The sequence below is a fragment of the Centrocercus urophasianus genome, unplaced genomic scaffold, assembly GCF_019232065.1.
Source record: "Centrocercus urophasianus isolate 14NV4802_14NV808 unplaced genomic scaffold, USGS_Curo_1.0 seq_12, whole genome shotgun sequence".
Taxonomy (NCBI): Eukaryota; Metazoa; Chordata; class Aves; order Galliformes; family Phasianidae; genus Centrocercus; species Centrocercus urophasianus.
In genome coordinates this window covers 56,764,129-56,789,203 of record NW_024884364.1, presented here as the reverse complement: position 1 = coordinate 56,789,203, position 25,075 = coordinate 56,764,129, and the positions used below count along the sequence as shown (strand labels likewise).

Sequence of the window (25,075 nt, the reverse complement as noted above, 5' to 3'; positions counted from 1 at the left end):
TTCCTCAGAGCATAGCATTGCCTCCTTTGTCTTTATCAGGACATGTTGTACCAGGACAGACGGAGGAGGATGGTTGAAGCAGAAGAAACTGCTGGGGTAAGCAGTAGTGAAAAACTATGAAGTGGGAGAGCAAAGATGAAAATACTATAAGAATGGAAAGAGAGATGCAGGCAGTAAAAGAGAGAACAGCCAAACATCAGCAGGAAGTGAACATAAAATTTATTAAATGATAGAATAAAGGAAGACAGAATAATTCCTGTTATGGAGGAACTACTGAGTGATGTTCTTTGGTTTCTGTTATCAAGGTTATTGAGCAACTTGAATGTCAGAGTACTTTCTGGCCATTATGGCTGCACGTTTATACCTGCGTGTCCCATTATCTACTCAGCAGGTCCGCTGATACTTTCCAGATGTATTCTTCCTTTCATGCTGCTTTTTAAAAGTGAATGTAGCTCACTGAGCTCAGTGCCAGCCCCGATGGGGGCTACCAACAAATCAAATGTCTGTTGCAGAAAAGGAAGCAAATGCAGTTATGATATTTTATTGCTGCCCTATAACACACCAGCATTGAAATGATAGGGGATCAGAAACTGTCAGATAGGTCATCTACAGAAGTTTTGTTGAATTTTCATGAGGAATGTTAGCAGTCTTAATGGGATGAACACAGAACTGGCCCCTGGCAACTTGTTTTGCTAAACATACTCTGAAGAGTACTTAAATATTTACTGGAGGAGAGCTAATCGCACTAAAATGAATAAATAGTGATGCATCATGGTAATATGATAACAGCTATTATCTAAGGGTTACTTTTAATGTAAGCATAAATTCTTTCAGTTGGTTGTAAGGTAAACTATGTACAAATTTGTTTGTTACAATGATTAATGTCATTTTTCATTCCAGACACAGTAAATCGGAACAAGTTCAGACAAATATCTTGATAATCAGTATTTGTCTTCTCTGAATGGTCTGGGTTTCAGCTTGGTTCATTAATGGATACTCTTGATGTTTTTAAAGCTATTTCTTTAGAATAGAACAGAACAAATAGGGTATCATAATAAAACTTTGAGACTGACAAGTTGTGACACGTGACAACACGTGTTTCAGAGATGGGGAAGCTGAGTTAGAAATATGCTGCTTTGGTGGAACACATTAGTTTCATACACAGTGAGAAGCCTCTGTTAAGCAAAGCACTTGGTAAATATGAAGATCATGCACTTAAGTGGTTCACTGAAGTGTACGTTACCACTATGCATTAAGAGAGCCTGAACTGGAAGTCAAACATATGATTTACCATCTTATGCTTTCCTACTAAGCTGGCTTACTTCACTCAGTTCTGAATCCACAGCAATAGGCAAATATGATGGAGAGCTACTCTGATTCTTATCAGTTTTATGGAAATAGGTAGGTCTGTAAAAGGAATAGAGCCTATGAATACCTTGACTGAAATGAGGGCAGCAGCATGGAATTATGCTAGTCAAATGAAAATAAAAACTATCTTTCATTATGTGCAATGTGGAGATCCTCGAGTTGTAAATCTGATAGATATAACTTTGTTAGTTCTGTTGATCTACTCATTTACTTCTGTAAAATGAGGCACTAATTGCACCATACTTTCACACGTGGTTAGTTCCCTTACATCCAGTGCTACAGATTTCATCTTATGTCTGTCTAGTCACCTGTGGCCAAAGCTGGTACGTGACTAAGATGCAAAGCAATGAAAAATTTCCAAATGCAGCTCCTGTGGCAGCTCTCGTTACCGGTGCTGAAAAACATGTTTATCTTGATGTCGTGTTACTTTCCTAACTCAATTGTGGAATGGTGCAATTGTCTGTCAAGGAATACTGATGTTTTCAATAACACCCATTAGAAGAAGTGTCTACATGGTACTCCACAATTCAATGAAGCTGTGGACGGATGGAAACACGGAAATGAAATGATGCCTGGAAAAAAAAACAAAACTCTTCTTCTGCGCCCTGTCTGGAGGATTGATCTTGCTGATGGATGTACCGGTTTTGGAGAACACTTGCAGCTCACTCTGCACTGAGATTTGTGTTGTAATTTTTGCTTCCTTGTTAGGCCTCAGACAGCTTTGTCCAGGCGCTTATAAGGGATGCATAAAGCCTTCTCACGTCTGTTACTCAGTTTAGGATCAAAATAAGCACAGTGCGCCCATTGCCACAGCATGGCAGTAACGCGTCACTGATACTCAGAGACCTGGGTGGGTTCTGGCGCGCCTCTGATTTTAACATCCCAATTATCAGTGGTATCAGTGTTGCCCTCTGCTGCCCAATCCCAATATTGCAATGCTAAGCGTCTGTCCTGGAAGGCATTTTAACGCGGTGTACCAGCTGTCAAAGAATGATAGGATCTCCTGAGTTGAAAGGGACCCACAAGGATCATCGAATCCAACTCCTGGCTCCACACAGAGACACCCGAACCTCAAACCCTATGTCCGACAGCTCTATCCAAACGCTCCTTGAACTCACCATGCTCCCCGTCCACTGGTGCAGCCCTTTCCCTGACCCCCAGCTGCCCTCCCCTGACAGCTCCATGCCGTTCCCTCGGGCCCTGTCGCTGTCACACAGAGCAGAGCTCAGCGCTGCCCCTCCGCTCCCTGTGAGGAGCTGCAGCCGCCATCAGGCCTCCCCTCAGCTCCTCTGCTCTGCGCTGAGCACAACGAGGGGCCTTAGCCGCTCCTTACAAATCTTGCCCTACAGACCCTGAAACAAACTGGAGAAAGCAATCAAAGACTCTTGTTTAAGCAATTCAGGTGGAGCAAGAGAGACCATTGCGTTTTCTGTTGGAAATTATAGTTGATACATAGATCTTTTGCTGTTTTAAGTTTAGATAGCTATACTCCAGAGACACGTAGTCAGTCATACGTGCTCCTCACCCCATGCAGTAATGCAGCAGGAACTATCTGAACTGCTCTGTACAAACCTCTGGGCTATGTGGTAAATATGTCCAAAACTTTTCCTTTCTATTTAGCCATAGGTTCACCTTCAGACTTTCTCTATTGATCTCTCAGTATGTTTAAGGGTAATAGATTAATGGTATTTGGTGTATAAGGTTCTTTTCCCTAGAGAAATGTCAATTTTGCAGGTGCTGAATCATAACTAGTTATGAGACCATTCATATTTTTGTTTCTTCACTGTGGCAAAAGACTGGAGGAAGAGACTTGGCAGCTGCTTCTAGTTGTTCAGTGGAGAAATCTATCAGGGTGATACATGTATGGATTAAGACAATTTATACAGTGCAGCCCCATCAAACATAGGTTTTTACTCAGTTTAATAAGGTAGAGACTGGCAATTGCAATGTGTGAGTTGTCTGGAGCAGACAAGCAAGACAAGCCTTCCCACACAAGCATCCATCTCAGCTGCCAGCAGTGATGCTGCCACCACTGCTTGATTCCAATATCCCAGCAAATAAATAAACATTTTGTTGCTGTGTTTAGAATAACAAACACATCCATCTTGTAGCAGGTATTCAGTCGGTGGCCTCGTATACTCCAGTAAGGCTGAGCAGGGTTCAGACAGTTTTTGGCCAGCCTATCAAGAAGCTGCATGGCTTCTGCAGAGCTGGCTAAACCAAGCAAATGGTTTTATATCTGCAGCGGGTAGATCTGTAATTTCTGCAGCTGCTTCTGTCTCATTATTTGTTGAGGACGTGAAGAGGAGACAAGCTGGTGGGTTCCTATATAGTATTTTATGTCACACATACATGAAAGTTATCTCACTGGCCTTTTGTTTATCCTCACTGTCATCTATTTGAATCCTATCACTGTGTTTTCAAAGGACTCCAGTGTGCAATCTGACTTTGCAGATAATAAATGGTCTTTTCATTTTTTTCCTGTAATCCATATGCTTCCTTTTCCACACTGAGATGTCTTCTCTTGCTCTTCACAAGCATCCCACAAGCAAAGGCAGTGCCCTTCCCAGGTTGGGTACATGCAGCTCAGGGAGCGAGGTGCCACTTGTCACAGCTGCTAGTGGCACAGGATAAAACACTAATCTTTTATTAAGCGAAACATAATCAGCAACAAACATTGCACCACGACAAAACACTGAGGGGAGAAAATGGACTTCTATGATATACTGTCCAAGTCAGGTGTCAGTCCACCTGGAGAACTTACGTGACCAAGAAAAGATCACTCTGCCTGTCAACCAGTGCTTCATTCTTCTGATTGTCAAACATAATGTCAATCCTTCTTCATATCCTATTTCATTTTAAGCTTACTGTTCCTGCAGTATCCATGCACATGCAGATACTGCCAGGAGTAATAAGCTTAAAATGAAGCATTATATTATTCCCCTTATGCAACCAACCCCACCTCATTCACGGCCCTAACTTCCCTTAATGTTTGTCTTTCCTCCCAGCTGGTCCCTCTTCTGTCACCTCTCCATCTTCCTCCTCCAATGGTACTCTGTAAGCCTCCATACTGGTAGTGTGACATCGTATTTTTGTGCTCTCCCCAGTACTATATCTGATTGATTGCAGTTATCCACCCAAGGAGCAACTGACAAGGGGAAACGGTTGCACACTAAAAGAGGGGAGATTTAGACTGGATATAAGAAAAGAGTTTATTACAGTAAGGGTGGTGAGGCACTGGCACATGTTGTCCAGAGAGGTGGTGAATGAGATTCCTGGAGACATCCAAGGTGAGGCTGGATGGGGCTCTGAGCGCCCTGATCTGGCTGTAGGTGTCCCTGTTCATCGCAGGGAGTTGGACTAGATGGCCTTTATGGATCTCTTCCAACTCAAACAATTCTAAGGTTCTATGATTCTATCCCTGTCTCTGCAAAGCTGCAACCAATTATTCTTATGCACTCTCAGCCTCAATGAGCTGTACACTTTTTCCACTGATGTAGCTTTGCTAAGTCCGTCCTGAATGCTGGCTCTGTCTGCCAGTGCTTGCAGTCCCTCCCAGCCTGGAGATTTAGTAAATGTGCTGTTCCTGATGGGAGCCAGCTTGCAACTGAGTGCTGTCAGACCTGCAAAACACCAGTTGTTATGTTTTAGCAAAGAAGCTTCAGGAAGAAAAAAAATACTATTTGTTGCAGCAATTCTGCCACAGCTTGTTTGCAGCCTGGGTTCAGCAATGTGTTTGTCTGATGCTAATGGGCTAGTGGCTTTGCTAGTAGAAGAAGCTGATGCATGTGAGCCCTGTCTGACCCACAGCTATGGGAAATGCCAGACACCCCCACAGTGCATTTGACCTCCCACATAGAGTGAAGAAATGAAGCATGGGGGACAGACAGCTGCTTCCAAGCCCCAGCAGCCCATAACACGGGAGGTCTGGGCCAGCCTGGATTCTCAAGGCAAATTATATAGAGTGAAGTTGCACTGTCCTCAGTGTGTCCTCCCCAAAAGCAGGCAGAGCTGTCTCAAATCACTCATTCTGAGCTACAGCAACAAGTTTCAGGAGTTGATTTAGTGTTAGAAAACAATTCCCCTTTGCAGCTTAAATGTACTGCTTCTCAGTGTAATTGAATTTCCCCCGTTGTTCCTTTTCATTACAAGAAGATGGATAAGTGCTGGATTTACTCTTCTAAACATGCTCTTTATATACCGTCACATCCCTTTTCATTTGTCCCTTTTTTTGCTGAACTCAAGAACTCAGCTTTCATTCCTTTTTTCATAGAAATTTTTCACTCCTAATTGTTGCTGTTGCACATCTGGACTCAAATTTCTGCTATGGATTTTACTGTGGGATGTTCAAAAAGAGTTTCAGGCCAGGTATCATAGAATCATTAAAAATTAAAGAATCATTAAGATTGGAAAAGGCCACTGAGATCATCTAATCCAACCGTAATGGTGCTCACAGCCAGGATTTTTGTGATGTACAGTCTAACTCAGGTTTTGGTCCACATGGATGACTCTTACTCCAGTTCCAGTTGCTCAGGGGAGGAGAGGTTTCCACCAACAGGCAAACAAGAGCTCTCCGGTGCATTTTACAGAGGAGCTATAGTTGCTATAGAAATATAGCTGAGGAATCTGAGCTAATTACTTGCAAATTGCTGTGCATTTACCACTTCTAGTTAGCCGGTCTTAAGACCTATACAGATGCTACTCTGGAAACCTGCTGTGTGTGGAGGAAGTCACTGCTGATGGTGAGTGCACAGCATGAGTTGTGGTACAGTACTCATGCAGAACTGAGCAAGAGTAAGCTTTGGCCTCTGATGTGAAACAGGCCACTGTGTCTTAGTCTCATTACCTTATATTCATGTGTATCACTACAGTGCATCCTCACCACTTGCAGCAGATTTAGCTTTCTCCTGGGGTTCACCCAAGCTGGCCCCTAATGCTTTAGGAACTAGAGAAGCCAGCATCCCTTTAGTAACCTTTCCATGAGCTAACAGCTTCCAGCAGGGTTTGCCAATGCAACAGTGTGCCATCAAGGCCCGAAGAGGCCATTTCTGTCCCTAGCAGCCTCCCTTCAGACATCCTCACTGTTAGGCAATCCTGAAGCCATTCCTTTTCCAGGCTAGCTCAGCCCAGCTGCCCTTGCATCTCCTCACAGATCAAGTGCTCCAGCCCCAACAGGTTAGGGGAGATCTCTGTGAGCTCCCTCCCACTTGTCCATGAGTTTTGTGGAGTGGAGGGCCACGACTGGATGGTGTTCACCTAGATGACATCTTAACAGTAGCCAAATAAATCATCACTTTATCTATTGGCTAAAATACTACCACAGATTTCTCAGAGTTTGTTTTCAAAGACAGAGGAGTTCCCAAATCCCATTCACAGACACCTGTGCCTGCATAACTGAGATGGTACCATGCTGCCTTACCAAGGCAGTACTCCAGGAGGGGAAGGCAGGCTAAGAAAGACGGATGCTTTAGTGGGGCCTCTCATGATAGGACAAAGGGAAATGATTTCAAATGAAAATGAAAGATTTAGATTGGATACAAGGAAAGAGTTTTTTTATGATAAGGTTAGTAAAGTAGGCGAACAAGTTGCCCAGAAATCCAGGATGTCCCATCCTTGAAGACATCCAAGGTCAGGCTGGATGCTGCTCTGAGCACCTTGATCTACCTGTAGGTGTCCCTGTTCATTGCAGGTGTGTTGGACTAGATGGCCTTTTAAGGTCTCTTCCAACTCAGATGATTCTATGAATCTAAGGTAAGGAAGGGCTTGAAGAGACCACTGCTGTGGGTCACTTTTTACTGGGGAATCCAAATCTGATGTATTTTCATCACATAGGCCTCATACTTCTCACCCTGGCTGTATTATGCCCCTTTCCAAAGGAAGCAACCACTTCAGTATTTAAAGATTTCTGCACATAACTATTTCCACTTTCCAATACAAATCACCCACTCCTTACAGTGCAAACACGACTGGCTGCATTATTGATTGATTGATATTCATTATTTCAGTAAAAAGGGCAGATATTTAGGATATCTCTCATGAGTGACTTATTTGTGCTTTACGATAGCCAGCAAGGCAAGTTTGAAAAAAAATGCTCTCATCTGACTCCACAGCTCTTCTGTGAACAGCAATACATGTTCCTCTTCTTTGAAAGTGCTTTGGATTCATTTTTTATCACACTCAATCCTTTAATTATTCAAACTAAGAATTATTCCATTAAAACATCCATGATAACTTTTATTTCTTATCGTGGGACGTATCTTCTTAAGTGATTGGAAAGTATGTTAATTTGTCAAAAGAGTAAAGTTACCTGCACGACCCTAGTAAAGAAGACACAATAAATATAAAATGCACTATTGGAAGTATTTGAGAATTATCTCTATTCAAATGATTTTTAATAAAGTCAGAACCAGACAATGTTATGTTACAGCCCAACGAGGTATAGTGCCTGCTACAACAGAAAAGGACAACAAGAAGAATTCATGATTGCAAATTTATTATATAGAACAGTAAATTCCAGACAACTCAGTCACGTAATAGACAGTGCAACAAGAAGTCTCTTATTTTTGTATAAACCAAGTTATTGAGCTGGTAAGTCGACTCACAGACTTCATATTCCATGGTATTCTGAAATAAATTAATGCAATGTCATATTTTATGCTGAAATGTTGATCTGTATGTGATTTAGTATTCAGTTATGTATGTTTAGTCCTTCCTAAAATTAGAAATGAAATCACCTGAAATTCCTGTACCTTGAGATAAAGATAGGCGAAAGTCTGAAATATGGGATTAAGTACCCCGATCTGTTAGGTGCATTCAAACATGAATCCTCCCTCCTCATGCAGTTCTGCTCTCTCCATCATATCCCAACTACACTGACTTCCTTTCAGAAGGGTGGAGGCACAGCGCTGATCCTGCAGCCCAACTAACTCAGGGCACTGAGCTGTGGGTAAGAGCAGAGCAAGCACACTGTTATGCTGCTCCATAACACACTTCCAATCATTGTCTCCCTTCTTTCTGACTTCATCTTAAAAATACAGTAAAAACATTCTTTGCTTGTTTTCTTTGCAGTCTTTCTTTGCTACTTGTCTGACCTGTCACCCCAGATAAATAACCTTTCCCGTCAACACTTGGATGTGATTCTTAAATGCAAACAGATTGATTTTTTTTATTGTGGGACAAAAGATTGGAAGAAGAGAGTTTGAAGGAGGAAATGCATATACACTGATTATTTTCTGCGTTTTCCATTAAAGCACACTGAGACATTTAATATACCCTTTCAAAGACGGATAAGGAAGAACTACATGATACTACTAGATCTTACTGTCTTCCTTCCTTACATCCCCATTCTTGCTCTTTCTACTCAGGTTTACTCCAGGAAGACCTAAATATGATGTAAAGATCACTCCGATCTGCATGCAGAGATCTTATTAGTGGGTTCTCACATGGAACTAGGTGACTGAAGGTCGCTGGGAGCAGAGTTGAGTCCACATTTATCATAGGGAAGGACTTGCTAGCTTTTGTGTTCCAAGTACAATATACACCCACTAGAAAAAAAAGTCATTTCTGTATCATTTCTATCATTTTACAGAGGGTGAAAATACTTCCTGAATGAACCTCAAAGAAAATTATTTTGTCAAGAGCATATACCATAACACTTTGAGCAAGAAAGAATTTCTGTCCCAATGGCTTTCACTGACCATATGAAACATCCACATGGGTATCTAGGTTTGTACTAGATTCATACAACTCCTCAGTAACTCCTTCATTACTGAAATATGGAACAAGTTCTGGTTGCTTTTGGATAGTCTACTCACCACTGCCTTCAATAGTTCTTCCATTTCGAGGCTGAAAAATAAAATAATGGAAGGGCTATACAGAGCTATTAGATGTCAGATATATAAACACAGCCAAATACATCCCCCATTAAGGCTGCGCTAAGATTTCTTTTAAAGAGACATGTTAAGTATCACAGGGAGCCATGTACGGTGGGTTTTGACTGTGAACCCAGGAAATTTTGTTCAATCTGACTTCTATTATTCTAAGGATGTTGGTCCCAGCTCATCGAGGAACTAAGTAGATGCCTAACAAAGAACATACAAACACCAGCCCTGAAAGTACCTGACTAGACTCTGAATTGACACAATGGTTACATGACAAAACCTTTTTAGATTTCTTTTCTGATACATTGAAAACATTCCTAAAAACTAGCTTGGTGTTAACCTTATAAGGTTAATCATATAATCATAGACCTGAGTATTCTGAACTAGACCGTGCCACAGTTTAAGCCAATGGGTGAAAAAAAGTGAAGAAAATGAGGATGTTTATAACACTGCTTTGGCTTTTCACTGTTATGCAGCATGCCACTGCCTACTAGCCAGACCTTCCAGGCTATGTGGAAAATCAGCTCATGCATCTGCTTCATAGGGGGAATTTAGTATGAAGGCACCTTGGCCATCTGTGACATACAAGCCACATACTTCTGTCTTTAGAGGAGGTGAATGGAGACATCCACAGTCACATCTTACAGTAAAAAGAGTTCAATCCATTACCACTCCAGATCTCATTATCTTGTGGTCTTTTAGCTGAACCAGAGTTTTTTAAGCAAATGGCTTTTTCAGCTTTCAAACAGAGGGGGATTTGATGTCTAACCAAAACAAGTGTGGTGAGAATTTGTGAAGTGAAGCAGGTGATGGTATATGGATATAACACTGTCTGTCACACAGAATCTGTAAGAAATTCAAATACCCTGAAAAGGAAAAAAGGCCGTCCCAGAGTCCCATGACTATCCTGTAAAATAAAACACAAGCCATTAACAAAATATTTTAAACTCTGTTCTATAGATCTGTTGACAAGTTTCGGTGTCATTCCATCAGCCTATCAATAATTCAGGGCCTCTTTCAGCAGCATGCAAATAACAAGATGCTGAAAGTCTCCAGTGCCCATTCATCTGGACTGCTGATTAAAAATTAATACCCAAAGGGCACTGTCTACAATGATCCATTCTGTCTAGTGTAAATATACTAAGTTACCATAATTAAAGATTCACAGGCTTGAGAAGATGTACAGAAGAAGCTTTACACATAGTACAGTGCTTTGCAGAAGCAGGGTCTGCTTAGCTCTTCCCAATCACTTATATAAGTGATTAAAAACATCACTTATATAACTTATATATCACTTACATACTCCTACTTACTAGCCATTACATTTACATACCTTCTTCGTAAACTCTGCAGCAGCAACCTGTGATTCCTGCAAGTCAACAATGTAAGTTAATCAAGATGCCATCATTTTTGTTTGTTTGTTTGTTGTAGTAATCCTCTGTCACTGATTAGGTTTTCCACTCTGAGACAAGTACACACAGAAGACAGCTACAACAACAGCAGCAAATGGATCTTTTTGAAGACTTATTGTAAATCCCACTTTAACCAACTCCACTGTTCAACATGCTTTTATTTCTGGGGAGAGAAGCAGAGCTCAAATGGGCACGAAGCATAGCAGTCCACACCTCCGGCTTAAATGGTCCTTGATAGCTGTTCCCCTCTTTAAATGGGGCTGCTCTCCTGCTTGAAAATTGCCCTTATATTTCAACCCAGGCATTACTGCTGATGCCTTCCAGCACACCCCTCTTACTCTTCATAAAATTGCTCATTTTTCTACATCAGGAATAGAAACTTTCCCCGCAATTTCATGGGAACAGAAGCAGCCAGGTGTTTCACAAAGCCCTGAACCTGCTGCCCAGTACACTTGCAAGGTTTGAGAGCTCTTCTGCCTGCAGCACTGCTGCCCACAACCACGCATCTGGCTGGCTGGGAACAGAACAGCTCCAAGCCAGAGCCGCCGCTATGCCAGTGAATGGATTGAGTTGTCCAAGAGGAGCAAAGTATGAAGATGGGAGGAGAGCACAGATAAAGCATGTGGGTGGGAAACTGGGGAGAAGGAATTTAAAAAGAAAATATGCAAGAAGGAATGAAGGAATTATGAAGGAATTGGGACTCGGGCAATGCAATGAGGATTTCGCCTTTGTTTAACTGTTCTTGGTTCAAGGCACAAGGAAATGATGAACAGAGCAGGTCCCATTAATGTCAGCTCAGTACAAAACAGTGCAGAAGAAAAAAAGTGCATGTTCAGTCAAGATAAAAGGACACAAATGGGGACACTACGAAGATATGGTGGACACTAGTTGTTGAGAGATGATTATTGGACATCAAGCAGAGAAAAACACCAGCACATAACTTAGACTCACTTTCAGATGTCCTAGCTAGTAGGATTTAATTGTATGGAAGAAACACGGCAACAGGTGAGCTACTAAAAACTGTGTATTGGCTTGATTTAGAAAGGGATTTTCAAATACTCTTTAGATATTATTTCCTATTGATTCCTTTGAGACTGCCATCTACAAGATTTGTTTGATAATTAGACATTGAAACTAAATAGTCCACTAGTTCTCCCAACAAGTTTTTTAGGTGCAGTTCTTCCGCATCTCACCCTTTGCTTTTGAGCCTCTACTTTGTCAGACAACACCTAGAAATCCTATTGTAGATACACTGCAAGTGTTTGCTGTAACTCTTGAAAAGACACTGTAAGATCCAGCTTCCAGCCTTGAGTACTTACAGAGTGAATTTTTGGTAAGGTTAGTTACTAAAGTAGTAACCAGGAATGGCTACTGGCTGGTTCTGGGTGTTTCCTCACTAGCTAAACTGTAGAAGCACAAAGCCAATAGAGAAACGCTAGAGTTTTTATATAATAAACTTCAGTATTGTAGAGTGGTATAGCTGCTTTAGGAAAACATGCTTGGAATTATAATAAGGCAAAGACACTGGCAAGAAGAGTTGTTCAAAATATCTGTCAAAATACTTTCTATTGTTGTCTTGAAGGCTCTATTTGTGATTTAATAAAACAGAGGAGTCAAACTCCACAAGTGAAATAGCTTTAATATACCTACAGGCAGTATGACTTTTATGGGAAAGGCAAACTGTTGATAATAGAAAGCATTTTAAAGCAGAACTGATATTGAGCTAGGTCCTAATACTACCGCACCACTGAGGAAGAGCTATACCCAGTATAGCTCAGTGTACACATTATATATACACTCAGCAACTTCTCAGCTTAAGTTTTTGGATCTGAATCAGAAAGAAAAAAAAACAAACAAGCTCCAATAAAACTTAAAAATTAACAAAGCAGTTCATATGCTTCCACGTTCAGCATGATCTTAAGCATGCTGTTGAACCAATGCTGTGTATTTTTTTTAGTATGTTTAACCCTCTATTATGCAAAAGTGGGGGCCAGTTTAAAATACTAACCTCATTTGTAAGTGGATGTTTAGCTCTGATTCAATAAAAAAAAAAAACTTGATTTCTAATATAATAGCATTAAGTATTACATGAAAGCACTATTGAGAAAAAATATTCTTTCATTGGTACTTTCTTGCATCTCCCAGACTATGACAGTGTTAGATTATATGTTATCACTTGGAAAAGGTCTAAGGAGGGGATGCTTTTAGGTAAAAGCAGCAATTGCACCTTACCTCATTTGTTTGCATGCTGTTGAATATGGAATAACAAAGATCCAAAACAGTGCTGGAGATCTGCAAAACCAAACAGTTCTGTAATACACTTACTGATAGGACACCATGTACAAGGTCTTACAGAGAACAGTTTTACAGGCTTCACCCAAATCCCAGCACAATTTAAGTATTATGTATGTGGTTCCAATAAAACCACTCAGAGCAAGGTAAGGCTTACTGATGTTAGTACATGATGAAAAACAAGTATTTTGTTATAAGGAGCATACAGAAAGACTTGTGTTGTCAGTAGAGCCTCTTGCTATAAACAGACTTAAATGAATCACTTACATTTAAGATGCTCCTTCCTATGCCAAGTGTTCCAGAATTAGCTGGGTTGGGATTTGTCTTTGTTTGCATGTTTTATCTACACTCATTCATCTATAGGCATTTCAGGAGAAGCTGTTTGATGTAGGTTTGATCACAGAGCCCAGTATGTTCAACAGAGATAGTTTTATCTTATTAGATGCTAAAAATCAGTCTGGTCCAGTTGTACACCTGCAGGACAGATGATGAAGGGCCAGAGAGTAACTCTGCTATGTCAGTGACAAGAGCTGCTCCAGTGGGTTTTATCTCAGGACTCCCGAGGAGAAGGAGAGAGCAAAGATGGGATTCACATGGGGGTCCCATACTCACAGGACAAGGGTTTGGTTATGTACGTGATCACATCTCAGACAAGAAATAAGGAAATAAAACGCAAGACAAATAACCATCTTTGGGAACTATTTCCCACCAATCTTGTTCAACAAAACTGGAAGATAAGAGGGGAAAAAGACGACAACAACAACAAAAAAAAACCAAACAAAATCAATCAAACAAACAAACCACCACGCACAACAAAACAGTTGAAAGTTTCCATACAACTTCTGATGGTACGAAAACGCTGAGCCCAACGGCAGCTTACCTGGGGCTGGTTGGACAGCTCCATCCACTGACTGAAGCACAGCGCCAGTTGCTTACGAAGTACAGAGCGGACGTTAGCGGCGGGGCTGTCCCCAGCAGCCAGCAGCCCAGTTCCCTGACCCCTCACCCAACCCCCGGCATGAGCGCCCTACCTGGCTCTTGGGCAGCTCCGCGCCGTCCCTGTAGCGAGAGAGGGGCTGCGGGAACCCTGCGGAAAAGGACACGAGGGGGGGCGGTTCAGCGGGGCCCCGAGGGCAGCCCCTTTACCCTTCGGGCCCCGCACCTACCGGAGCCCCGCGGCAGGGCGCAGAGGCAGCAGGCGGCCAGCAGCCAGGGCAGCGCGGGCGGCGGCAGGAGCATAGCGGGCGACTAAGGGCGGCGGCGGGCGGCGGCTTTATGGGGCCGCACCGACACAGGGGCGGCACCGGCCGCAGCCACGGCCCCGTTCTGCCGGGCCCCCGCCCCCGCCAAAGTGACGGGGAATTGCGCGAAGGGGCTGAGAGCAAGACAGGCCGAGCCTTCCTAAAGTCTTTTTTTTATATAGACTTCGAGTTTGCTACAACGAGTACATAAATTCCTCGTGTCCCACTGTAGCATAGGAGTAGGGATTTGATTAGGGAGGAGATGCAAGAAATCCACGTCACTTTTCGGCAGTAACTGTGCTTTGCCCAGGTCTTGACAGTTTGGGACTGGAGGGACCTTCTTGTCCCTTTCAGACAGTACAATGTTTGTGTTGCCACACTTAGTGCAGAGTTTGCACCCAGATCACTCCTACAGTACAGGAACAGGCATCTAACAGATCTGTTCAGTGTTAGTTGCTGTCTGTGTACTGAATGGTAATTCCTTCAAACACTAATTACTTACTACATTTTAGAGTAGAATACAATTACACGGCTACTAATTTGCTACTAATGATTAAGTATAATGGGCCAGACCCAATTCCTTCAGCCTTTCCTCATCAAACTTGTCCAGTGAAGAAAGGTTGAGGCAGCAGGGGTTTTTCAGCCTGGGGAAGAGGTGGCTTAATGCAGCCTTCCAGTACTTGAAGGCAGCTTATAAGCATGAGGCAAATGGACTTTTTACATGGTGTGACAGTGATAGGATAAGGGGAATGGCTTTAAACTAAAAGAGGGGAGATTTAGGCTAGATGTTAGGAGGAAATATTTAACTCAGAGGGCGATGAGGCGCTGGCACAGCTGCCCAGAGAAGCTGTGGTGCCCCATCCCTGGAGGTGCTCAAGGCCAGGTTGGATGGGGCCCTGGGCAACCTGAATTGGAGGGAGACAGCCCTGCCCATGTCAGGGGTTGGGGCTGGGTGGGCTTTGAGGTCTCTTCCAACCTAAGTCATTTTTTATTCCTATGATTTTCTGATTCTGTGGTTCTCTGGCTTTCCCTGTCTGATAAGGAAAACTCAGTTTGCTCCTTTTTCCTTCAGGCTACTCATTATCTGCCTAAATTCTGCTTCCATCCTACATAGCCAGTTCAGTAATGGCCTCTTCCATCTATTTAACCATGTCAATTTTCAGGAGAGTGAAGTGATTGCTACATCATAGAGAAAGGTCTGTGTGACCATGCTGAGCAGGTAAGGCTTACCTCTCTTTGAGGAAAAATATGGGGTGCTGCCTGCATCTTTCCTTCTTCCTTTTTGAGCACAATGCAGCACCCACTGCTTTGTTTCACTCTTTCCAAGTGAATATCCTAAATGTATCCTTCAGCAAATGTTGGTCCTGTGAAGCCTGTGGAATTACTAATTTGCTTCAGGTGAGGTTTATACATAAAGATCAGATTAAAATTAAGTCATGTGTGTTCAATTTTAAAAAAATAAATCAGTACTTATTACCAAACTGAAAATAGGATTTTATCAGCCACACTGCAGTGTGAGGGAAGAACTGGGAAAAGTATTTAAATGCAACAATTCAAATAGTTAAATGTGTCACATTTTGAACTTATCCATTATCCTTCCTTAAATCAGAACTTTCTGCAGCTGCTGTACATTTCATTTCACAGGTGCTAGATCAGGTGCAGTTCTGCCAATGGGTTCATCAGCACCAAGGCAGATTAATGAGCCACCCTTTCAATGTACAGGGTCCTGGACTTCCTGCATGCTAAGAGATAGGTTAAGAGTTTCAGCGCCCACAGTTATACGTGAGCAAGTTAAAATGAAGCTTTGGGGGAGTGTCAATGGGAAACAAGAGAATCTTTGTGGTGAGTCAGGAGGGTTGGTGTATATTTAGTAGCAGTAACATTAATTTTCCATTAAAGCATGCTGTGGTAGATAAATGAAGAATAAAAAGATAATTTGGCTTCAACAGGCATAAGGATGAAGACTGTCTTTCTTTTTTGCAAATGATCTCTGTGGTGATACCAGCAGTTCTGCACGCAGCAAAGGCATGATCCATAAAACGTCACCAGTGTTCAGCTCCTAAGTGTATTAAAACTGGCTGCTGCTGCCTCCTTGTGCCTTGCACCCTTTGCAGCTTGATGCTGCTCGGTGGAAAGCCAAACCATGGATCTGTTGGAAAGATGATAAAATGCTGCAGAAGTTGCAGGGTACTTACTAGGCAAACTTGGCACAAAGCCTGCATGCATCTCCCAGTACTCACCCTGTATTAAATATGACACTGCTCATTTATCTGAGTATGAGGCTGTGTTGACTGTGAATTTAATCAACATACACTTCATTTCCAGTACAGACAAGCAGTCCAAACAGCGGGAGCTTCTCTCATTTTTGTGCCTAGTTGGGCAAGGCTCAAGTTTTGTAAAACAGAGGTCTTGTACAGGTGTGGATTTGGTTGTCAGAATGTCAAACAAGTGCAGAATAAGTATTTTTCTTCTGTTTGTGGTTGGATTGCTGTACTTTGCAGATATAATGCCATGGTCTTAAAGTGCAGTAGGTCAACAAGGAAATGTTTAAAGAAGGTCAGTAAAAATGTACCTCATACAGTCAGAGATTAAGGACAAAAAGATAACCAAGAGCTAAACCATGGAAAAGTAGTACTAGTACGCTCCAAGTACACTCTCCAAGTACAAGTAGTACAAGGAGAAGCTAGGATCTAGGCTAGGAATCTGAACTGTTACCTTCTTTTGGATCACTTCTTGGCTAAATTTGATTTTATGTCTGCTACATGCAGCCAGAGAAATGACTATTCCTCAGAAATTAAGAAATTTATACTTACCATGCTGTACTGTATGGAAATGAAAATACATTAGTGGGCTATACTGTGCTATCTGGGCTGAAGGTTCACTTAGATTGGCACGTTCCAAGGCATTTGGAAAGATCTTAAGTCTGGAACTCACACTTGGCTTAATTTCAACACTGTCCTGTCCTGCTTAGGCAGAACAGAGGGATAACTCCACTTTCTGTGCCTGAGCTTTCAGTTATCCACAACTATACTCCTGACTCCTTATCTTGTGCCTTACCAGAAATTTCTCATAGTGTCCCAACTAAGGACTGGAGAGGCTGATATGTACTTAGCATCACCAGTTAAATAAATCTGATTATAACAGGTGAATCATAGAGCTGACACTCATTCATCCATTCCTCCCAAATGTGAATGATTTAATTTGTATCTTCAATTTTCTCTGAGTGTGGTTATGTGTAATTTATAATTCTGTCTTTAGAGAGAGATTGCCATAGCCTGTGATGATGGATAACTTACACTAATTATTAGGGTGTAAGGTATCCATTGTATACCGTGCATCCCAGATTTCTGACAAATACACAGATTCTAAGTTTCTATTAATTGTAGTATACGTGAACAGAATACATACACATATGTTGCCTTAAAATGGATGTTTGTCTCACCAGCAGCTAGCTACAGGCAGAACCAATGAAGCCAAAACCTACAAAGACTCTTCAAGCAACATTCACTCTAAGCCTACCAGCCAAAGAGACAAAAGCACCAGATGACATTAATCTATGTCAGTGCCTTATGACCCACCAACCCTCAGTAGGTAATATTTCTCAGTATCTTCTCAACTTAAGGTCACACACAGATAATATCCATTTGAGAAGCTGATCATATAGACAACTGAGAGATCACGCCTCTGGGCACTACGGGGTGTGCATGCATCATGGTGAAAGCAGCAAGGAGTTCAAACCCACACTTTGCTTCCCTTTGCTTCATTGAGCAGCACTTACTCCTACAAGGGATCTGAGTCAAATGCCTTCCAAAATGAGTAAGTACTCCAATTTTGTCACTTACAATTATTATTGAAGATACCTGTATTTTTCTTGTTTAGCAAGTTGACTCATTTAATATGAAGGCAATTAATTTTCTTGCTCTGTTCCAGGTAGGAGAGATTCATACAGAATTTTACTGGCATTGATAATGAACAGATAGGATTACTGACATGTTAAATCCTGGCAGCTGTATGACTTAACTTTTTTTCTGCTCTTTGACAGAAGTGTTTTTTACCTGGACCCTCAGTGGCTGTGGTGTCACACAGGTATTCCCCGTGGTAGTTATGTCTGGATGTACTTTAAAGCTAGCAGTAGTGTGTAGAAAATGCAGTGAGGTGAGCTCTCCATTCCTTTCTGCAGTAACACCTCTTGAGGATTCTTGTCAATAAATGGCAATCACTGCACTTTCTGCTGGCTCTGATGGCCCTGAAATATAGAAGGAATTGTTCTAAAGCCAAATAGAAAAGGGGAAAAAAATGAGAGAAAATAAGGATAACTCAAGCCAAATAACAACAAAGAACACAGTAGTGAGCCAGGTCTCTCACAATATCCACAGAGAGTAAAGTTCTGAGGAGTACTGTATGTATTCCTTATAGTAGGTCAAACCCAGTACCTTCCTATCTCAGCCCTACAGAGGCTGGGGTCTCTTTAGCATGCTCGTTTCTGTATAACAGGAGAAAACATTTGGTTTTTTTCCTCCACAGTACAGTTTGCTGTTAGACAACACACTTAAATCTTATCTGAAAATAATCAATTCCTCAAAGAGGAAACTTATGAAGGAAATGAGCAGTCAGCACAATGATTATCAACCACAATCTCCAAAGCGCAGCTCTCTGGGGAGAGGTTTTAGCACTGGGTCTGGGTCTCACAGCTTGTTAATAGAAAAAGATACTGTGCAGTATCTGGTAAATCCAAGTTGGTCTACCACTGCTGCCCTCAAAGATTTCAGATGGCTGAAGGTGTGTGACTCTCATGAGCTCCTATGGAGCCAGAGATTATATTGTGTTGATGTAGTTGGGTGAATAGCCCTGAGGCAGGAAAATTAACCACACTCAATTAAAATGTTCTTTCTGTTGACAGAATTATCATATATATTCCTGGCCAACAGTACAGAAACTACTACTGAATGGAAAAGTGAGGAGGGCTGCAAAATTAAAATCCAGGTCCTCTGTGATGAAATAGTCGTATATAGATGAGAATGACATTGAAGAAGCCAATAAAAAACTATATTAACGTTCCATGATGCATAATGAAATTTCAAAACCAAATTCTGGAAGGTGTATTGGATACACTGCCATTACCCAAGCCATTAATTGAAAAATGTTTTTAAATATTTCCTGCCTGCTCTATGTGCCTGACACGTTCTAGTCCTTTGCTGAGTTTCTGGCACATAACAGTGATGATGCTGCAGCCTATGAATCTTTGCTGCAGATCTGAAAGGCAGTGCAGAATTAACTTCAGTAACACACTGCTGTTAACAAATGTTATTTAAAAGTTATTCAAATCACTTTTGTTTTCACCATGGAATAAATGATGTATGTCACTTATCCAGATGCAAAATGCTAGCAAAGAAAAGAATTTTCTCCTGAGGGGAAGAAGGAATTGAACAAAATGAAGTCTGTGTTTGCTGCTTTAATATTAACCTCACACTGACTTTCCTAATCGTAAAACAGACAGATGCCATCAAGCAATGCTTCCCTACCTTCTGCTCAGATAATTTTTCCCTACTGTAAACTCAACCACATCATTGAGTGAACAGCAGAAAATGATGCAACCCACTCCCTTCTGTAATAGGAACATACTTAGACAACAACTCCAGGCACAGTTTAGTGCCATGAATTATCCAATAAAATGAAGCTCATGCGCTGCTGATGTGGTGGTGCTGGAGAACAGACTGATCTTCCTCTTTGCATTGCCCAGATCAAGGAATCTCTTTTCAGTGACATTGTTTCCTTAATGAAGTTAGTGCTTAAGGAAGCTGCATGTAAATTAAGAAAAAATAAAAATAAAAATAAAAGGATGTTGCAACAAAGCACATGCTAACAGCTCTGGCACTTTGTGGAAAGTGGGAAAAACAAGTTCGGTGATGTCAAAAATAAAAGGACAGAATGTCTAGTGGGAATTGCAAGTGGGAGGATGGATGGCAGCCTCCTTTTCTGGGGGTGCAACTTAAAATAAATATAATGTTGCTGGGGAAACATGCCTAAATGGTTTGATGCCTTGAAATGCCGGGCTGGGGTGTTTCTTAGGCTAAAAAAAGAAATAGTTGTGGTTCTGTAAGATTACTGTGAGAGGCTTTAAGATGTACATGGGATTTGGTGCCCTACAATAAGCTGAACAAGGGTAAAAGTTAGGCTCTGAATTGACACACACACACACACACAAAAAAAAAAAAAAAAAAAAAAAAAATTGTATTCAATAACTGTGTTCTGTCACATTGCAAGAGAAGCAATGTTCAACACAGCTGATCTGGGCTATGCACAGTATTTATAAAGGAAAGGTACAGGCACTGAGAGCAAAGTCGTGTTAATAGGATCTGTGCTCAAAGATGGTGTCCTCAAACACTAAGAAAACCACTTGTGGTAACACAAGATTTAGACACTGTGTGCTACCCTAATGGCCATGCCACTCCACTGCTGGCACCTGGCTGTGGCCTTGACAAGGAGAGTGTGCTGGGAAGATTTGTGATGTAAAGTTCCAGTTCTTTCTCTCTTATGTTTGGGTTGCAGAGCAGTGATTTTCATTTTAGGATCACCATTCTAGGCTTACATCCCCTAGAACTCCTGAACGTTGTTTCTTGTCTTGCTACAAGTGGTGCTAATTACTGGGCCACTGGGACACTAGGGTAAGGGGTAAGGGTAAGGGAAACAAATGTTAAAACTCTGCATGCCAGGTATCACATCTGCCAGCTCTCAAGAGTCACCCCAAACAGCAAGTTGTAAGTTATTTGAAGCACTTGGTGTCCCTGTGAAAGCTGTTCAACTTATATAAAACACCTGTCTAACATGCATTTGGGAGCAAACAGGACCCCATCTCACTCCCATGCCTCCCCATCCCTCTCTCTGCTCGCACTTCTGTTACTGAAGTTGTCCTTCAGTCCTCCTTTAGGCATCTCTGTGTGCTCCCAAACTGGAAGTTCTTCTCTTTTTAATTTATTTTTTAAGAATTAACTTATCTTGCTACATTGGCATTATGGCTTGTGTGTTGGCTGCACTCATTTGATGGCCTATATAATTAATTTTGAATGTTTGGATTCAATTTTAATTGACATCGGTTTGATAATTAAATGTAGTTCTTAGCTACTGTAGCCCAGTCTTGGCAGCATGCTCAGTTCACTGATGCAAATAAACCCCACAGAGTTGTTTTCCCTTTCAAAAGACAGCTCAGATTAAACGTTTTAACACTTCAAGGTAAGCTATGTGGTTCAGCTAATGGCTTATTTACATCAGTCTACATTTTTTGTCTCCTACTCCAAAGGAAATCTAATGGTATAAAGTATAAAGCTATAAAAAGATTTAACAGTTCTCAAGGCACTTATCAAGAGATAAACTTTCCTACCTTGCAATAAAAAAGTGGAATTAGTTTTCAAATGAAAAAAGTCTTATTTGCTGCTTGTGGATCTGAACTTGCCTCTAGCACAGCAAGTCTCATTGTGGTACAGATATCTGCCCTAAGCTCCCCCCCCTACCCACTCCTATAGCTACTACAGTCTTTCCTATACATCAGCTGTTTTTGATACACACCTTATAGCTGACTCCTTGCTTAAGTTATTACTACAGAAAAAAAAAAAATAAATGAATATATGACATTTTGCTGACTTATTTTACCTGTGGCACTCCATAGGAATTACTGTTTAGATTGCACCAGTGAATCCTGCAACTGTATGAGACTCCTCTTAGGGCTGCTTATTCTTCAGTCTGATTTTTTTGTGGCTGCAGAGGCCACAATGTGTTCTATCTTTTCTACCTTTCGTCAGTCAGATCCACATTTCAAGCAGCTTGCTAAAGTTCCAGAAAGAGAGAGAAAGTAGTGATGGAGATCAAACCCTAATAAATATATTACACACCAGCACACCATGTCAGAGCAGTTACAAAGTGTGATCAGCCATGCCTTGGAAACACAGCCACAAGGCAGAACAGTGACCTTGCCAGTAATGACACTGCACCAGGAAAAGCATCTGTTCCTGCTGATTTCAATCAGATTTGTGCTTCCTCAGTATTTTATCTGGGACAAGTGTCCTGTCTTAGGGTGAGCTTTTATGGAGGCAAAACTTAACTGAAAGAGCTACCGAGACTAATCCAAATAATTGGCATTGGGTTGAAACCTGAAATAACACCAAACAGCAACAACAACAAACAACAAACAAACACCTCATGAGTTTAACAGTACGCAGAAGCTATGCTTTCGCTGAATACCTTGAGCTTGGAAAGTCAAAGAAAATGTGGATGAATTCAGGTTCAGTAGTATCTGCAGTACCTAAAAGAGGGCTATAAGAAAGAAGGGTCAGAATCTTCAGCAGGGTCTAATGTGATGGGACAAGGAGGAAATAGTTTCAAACTAAAAGAAGTGAGATTTAGATTGGCTGTAAGGAGGAAGTTTCTTGCAGTGAGGGTGGTGAGGCACTGGCACAGGTTGCTCAGAGAGGTGGTGAATGCCCCATCTCTGGTGACATCCAAAGTCAGGCTGGACTGAGCTCTGAGCAATCTCATCCAACTGTTGATGTCCCTGTTTATTGCAAGGGAATTGGACTAGATAACCTTTAAAGGTCCCTTCCAACTCAAACAATTCTGATTCTCTGATTCTATAAACCAACAAACACAACCATTGATTTTGCTGCCAATTTAAAGCTCTGAACCCCGCTACAGTTTAACATTCCTAATAGCAAGAACCCTGTCAACCCTAGCTAGCAATTTCATAATCCAACTTTACAGTTTCCTATGTAACACATTATTTAACTCCATCAGACATTTTTGGGTCCAATTACTGAAAACAAAGCTTATTAACTGTGCTTAAGTTTGGAAAAAAACATGTTCAATTTATACAGGTCTAATTATTATACATGTCAGTAACAACATACTTGAAAGGTTAAAATGCTTGGGTTGAGTCTGATAATCTGTCAGAAATTGGTTCCACAGTTGAAGACTGCTTATTAATAATCTGTGCATGGCTGCACTTTAGTCGTCACCCTCAAGACTGAAGAAAGAAGCAACTTCCAAAGTGGTCAGCCTATGCAAATCTCAAACTGGTGAATGAATTCAGACTTCTGATGTGCCTTATGAGCAAGGTAACTATCGCAATTTCTATTTCACAGGCAGAAGGGAGGGACGAGGATATCACCACACCATCACCACAGAGAAGTTGTAGATGCTCTATCCCATGAGTTCTTCAAGGCCAGGTTGGATGGGACTCTGGGCAGCCTGATCGAGTGGCTGGCAACCCTGCCTGTGGCTTTGGGGCTGGAACTAGATCATCTTTGAGATTCAACCCAACCCATTGACTAAGACTTCATCCTAAGGCATTGCTGGTAATGCATTTGTGTTGGCCTGGCCTGCTCTGGAGGCTGCCACAGCATTCATATGAAGACCATCCCTAGGCTTCCCTGGGCTTTCTTGGCCTAGGCTGCAGTATAGTATTGTTTTTGTTGTTTTAATTTTTATTGATTTGTGAAAACATTTCAAACTCTTCTGTCATTGGATTTTTTTTCTTTCTTTGACTAATTGATAGCTGAACACAGATAGAAACATCTACTACAGTTCTGGCTCTATCGAACTTGTCCATTCTCAAGCTGTTGGCCCTGATCTTGTGCTGTTGGCAAGCTCTTCATGGACTTTGTAGGATTTAAGGTAAGAAAAAAATCTTCCACTATAAATCAGTTTTGAGGGAACAGGTGTTATTTACGTATTTACTTAGTCACACAATTAAAAAAAAAAAAAAAAAGCAATTTTCATATTTTCATATATTTACCCACAAGATTTCATAAGAAATGCAGGGTGAAATGGTACGTAGCACAAACTACAAATGTCTACTGCAGAGTAAGCCAGTCCTGAGCAGTATGGACATTCACATTTGTGCCTCTTCTCAATGCAACAGTGACAGGACAAGATGCAGTGTCCACAAGTTGCACCAGGGGAGGTTCAGGCTGGATATTAGGAAAAATTCCTTCTAAGAAAGAGCAGTAAGGCAGTGGCTGCCCAGGGAGGTGGTGCAGTCACCATCCCTGGAGGTGTTCAGGAAATGTGGGATGTGGCACTGAGGGATGTGGTCAGTGGGCATGGGGGTGATGGTTCTACTAGATGATCTTTGAAGATTTTTTTTCCAACCTTAATGATTCTGTGATTCTCATGACCAGACACAGAGGACACAGCTGGGTCAAGCAGTAGGGGCACAGCTTTTGGAGCCAGGCAATAAAGCCTCTCCTACGTGTTCTATCACGCAATTTCATGTTTCAAGATATGTCTTCAGCATTCAGCAGGACTTCAAACGGCAAGGCTTTGCCCCACTGTCAGTCTCTCCTACAGGGGCTTCCACACCAGGAGCTTCACTTCTGCAGGGCTTGGGAAATACTATTAGAGCAGCATTAAGAAACTATCCACGACATTTTCAGAGGAATTGATCAGTCAATATACACCTATCCGACAGCCGATCCGAGCATTGGCTTATCTTCCCACAGAGAAGGGGCCGAGGGCTGCGGCGGGCCCCGTACCTGCGGGAAGTGGACTCTCTGGAGCCGGGACCCGCGGGGTAGGGCGTCCCGCTCCCGCCGGAGCGAGGTGAGGCGGGGCAGGGCGGGGCGAGGCGAGGCGAGGCGAGCATCTTTTCCCTCCCTCCTGCCTCCGCCCCAGGGCTGGCGGCCGGCAGGGACGCTGAGTCTGCTCGGAGCGGAGCGTTCCGTCCCCCCGGCTGCCTCCACCTTCTTCCTCCCAGCGGCGGGGCTGGGGGCGCCGCCGAGGCCGGGGCCTACCCGCGGCGGGAGGAAATGGAGGCGGCGGCGGGGCTGGGCGGCGGCGGCGGCAGCAGCAGCGGCAATCGGGGCTGAGCGGGGAGGCGTCGCCGCCGCCCGCA

The 25,075-nt window shown here is 42.2% G+C and overlaps 1 protein-coding gene across 1 annotated transcript; it reads right to left on the bottom strand.

Annotated features, from left to right (window-relative positions):
• Window positions 1-8,749: 8,749 nt before the first annotated feature.
• Window positions 8,750-14,191, bottom strand: NMS (neuromedin S). The gene is given in 9 exon segments (XM_042810973.1): window positions 8,750-8,793; window positions 8,796-8,912; window positions 9,183-9,213; window positions 10,114-10,155; window positions 10,582-10,617; window positions 12,893-12,952; window positions 13,833-13,883; window positions 13,984-14,039; window positions 14,119-14,191. Coding segments are annotated over 9 exon segments (510 nt in total).
• Window positions 14,192-25,075: the final 10,884 nt, after the last annotated feature.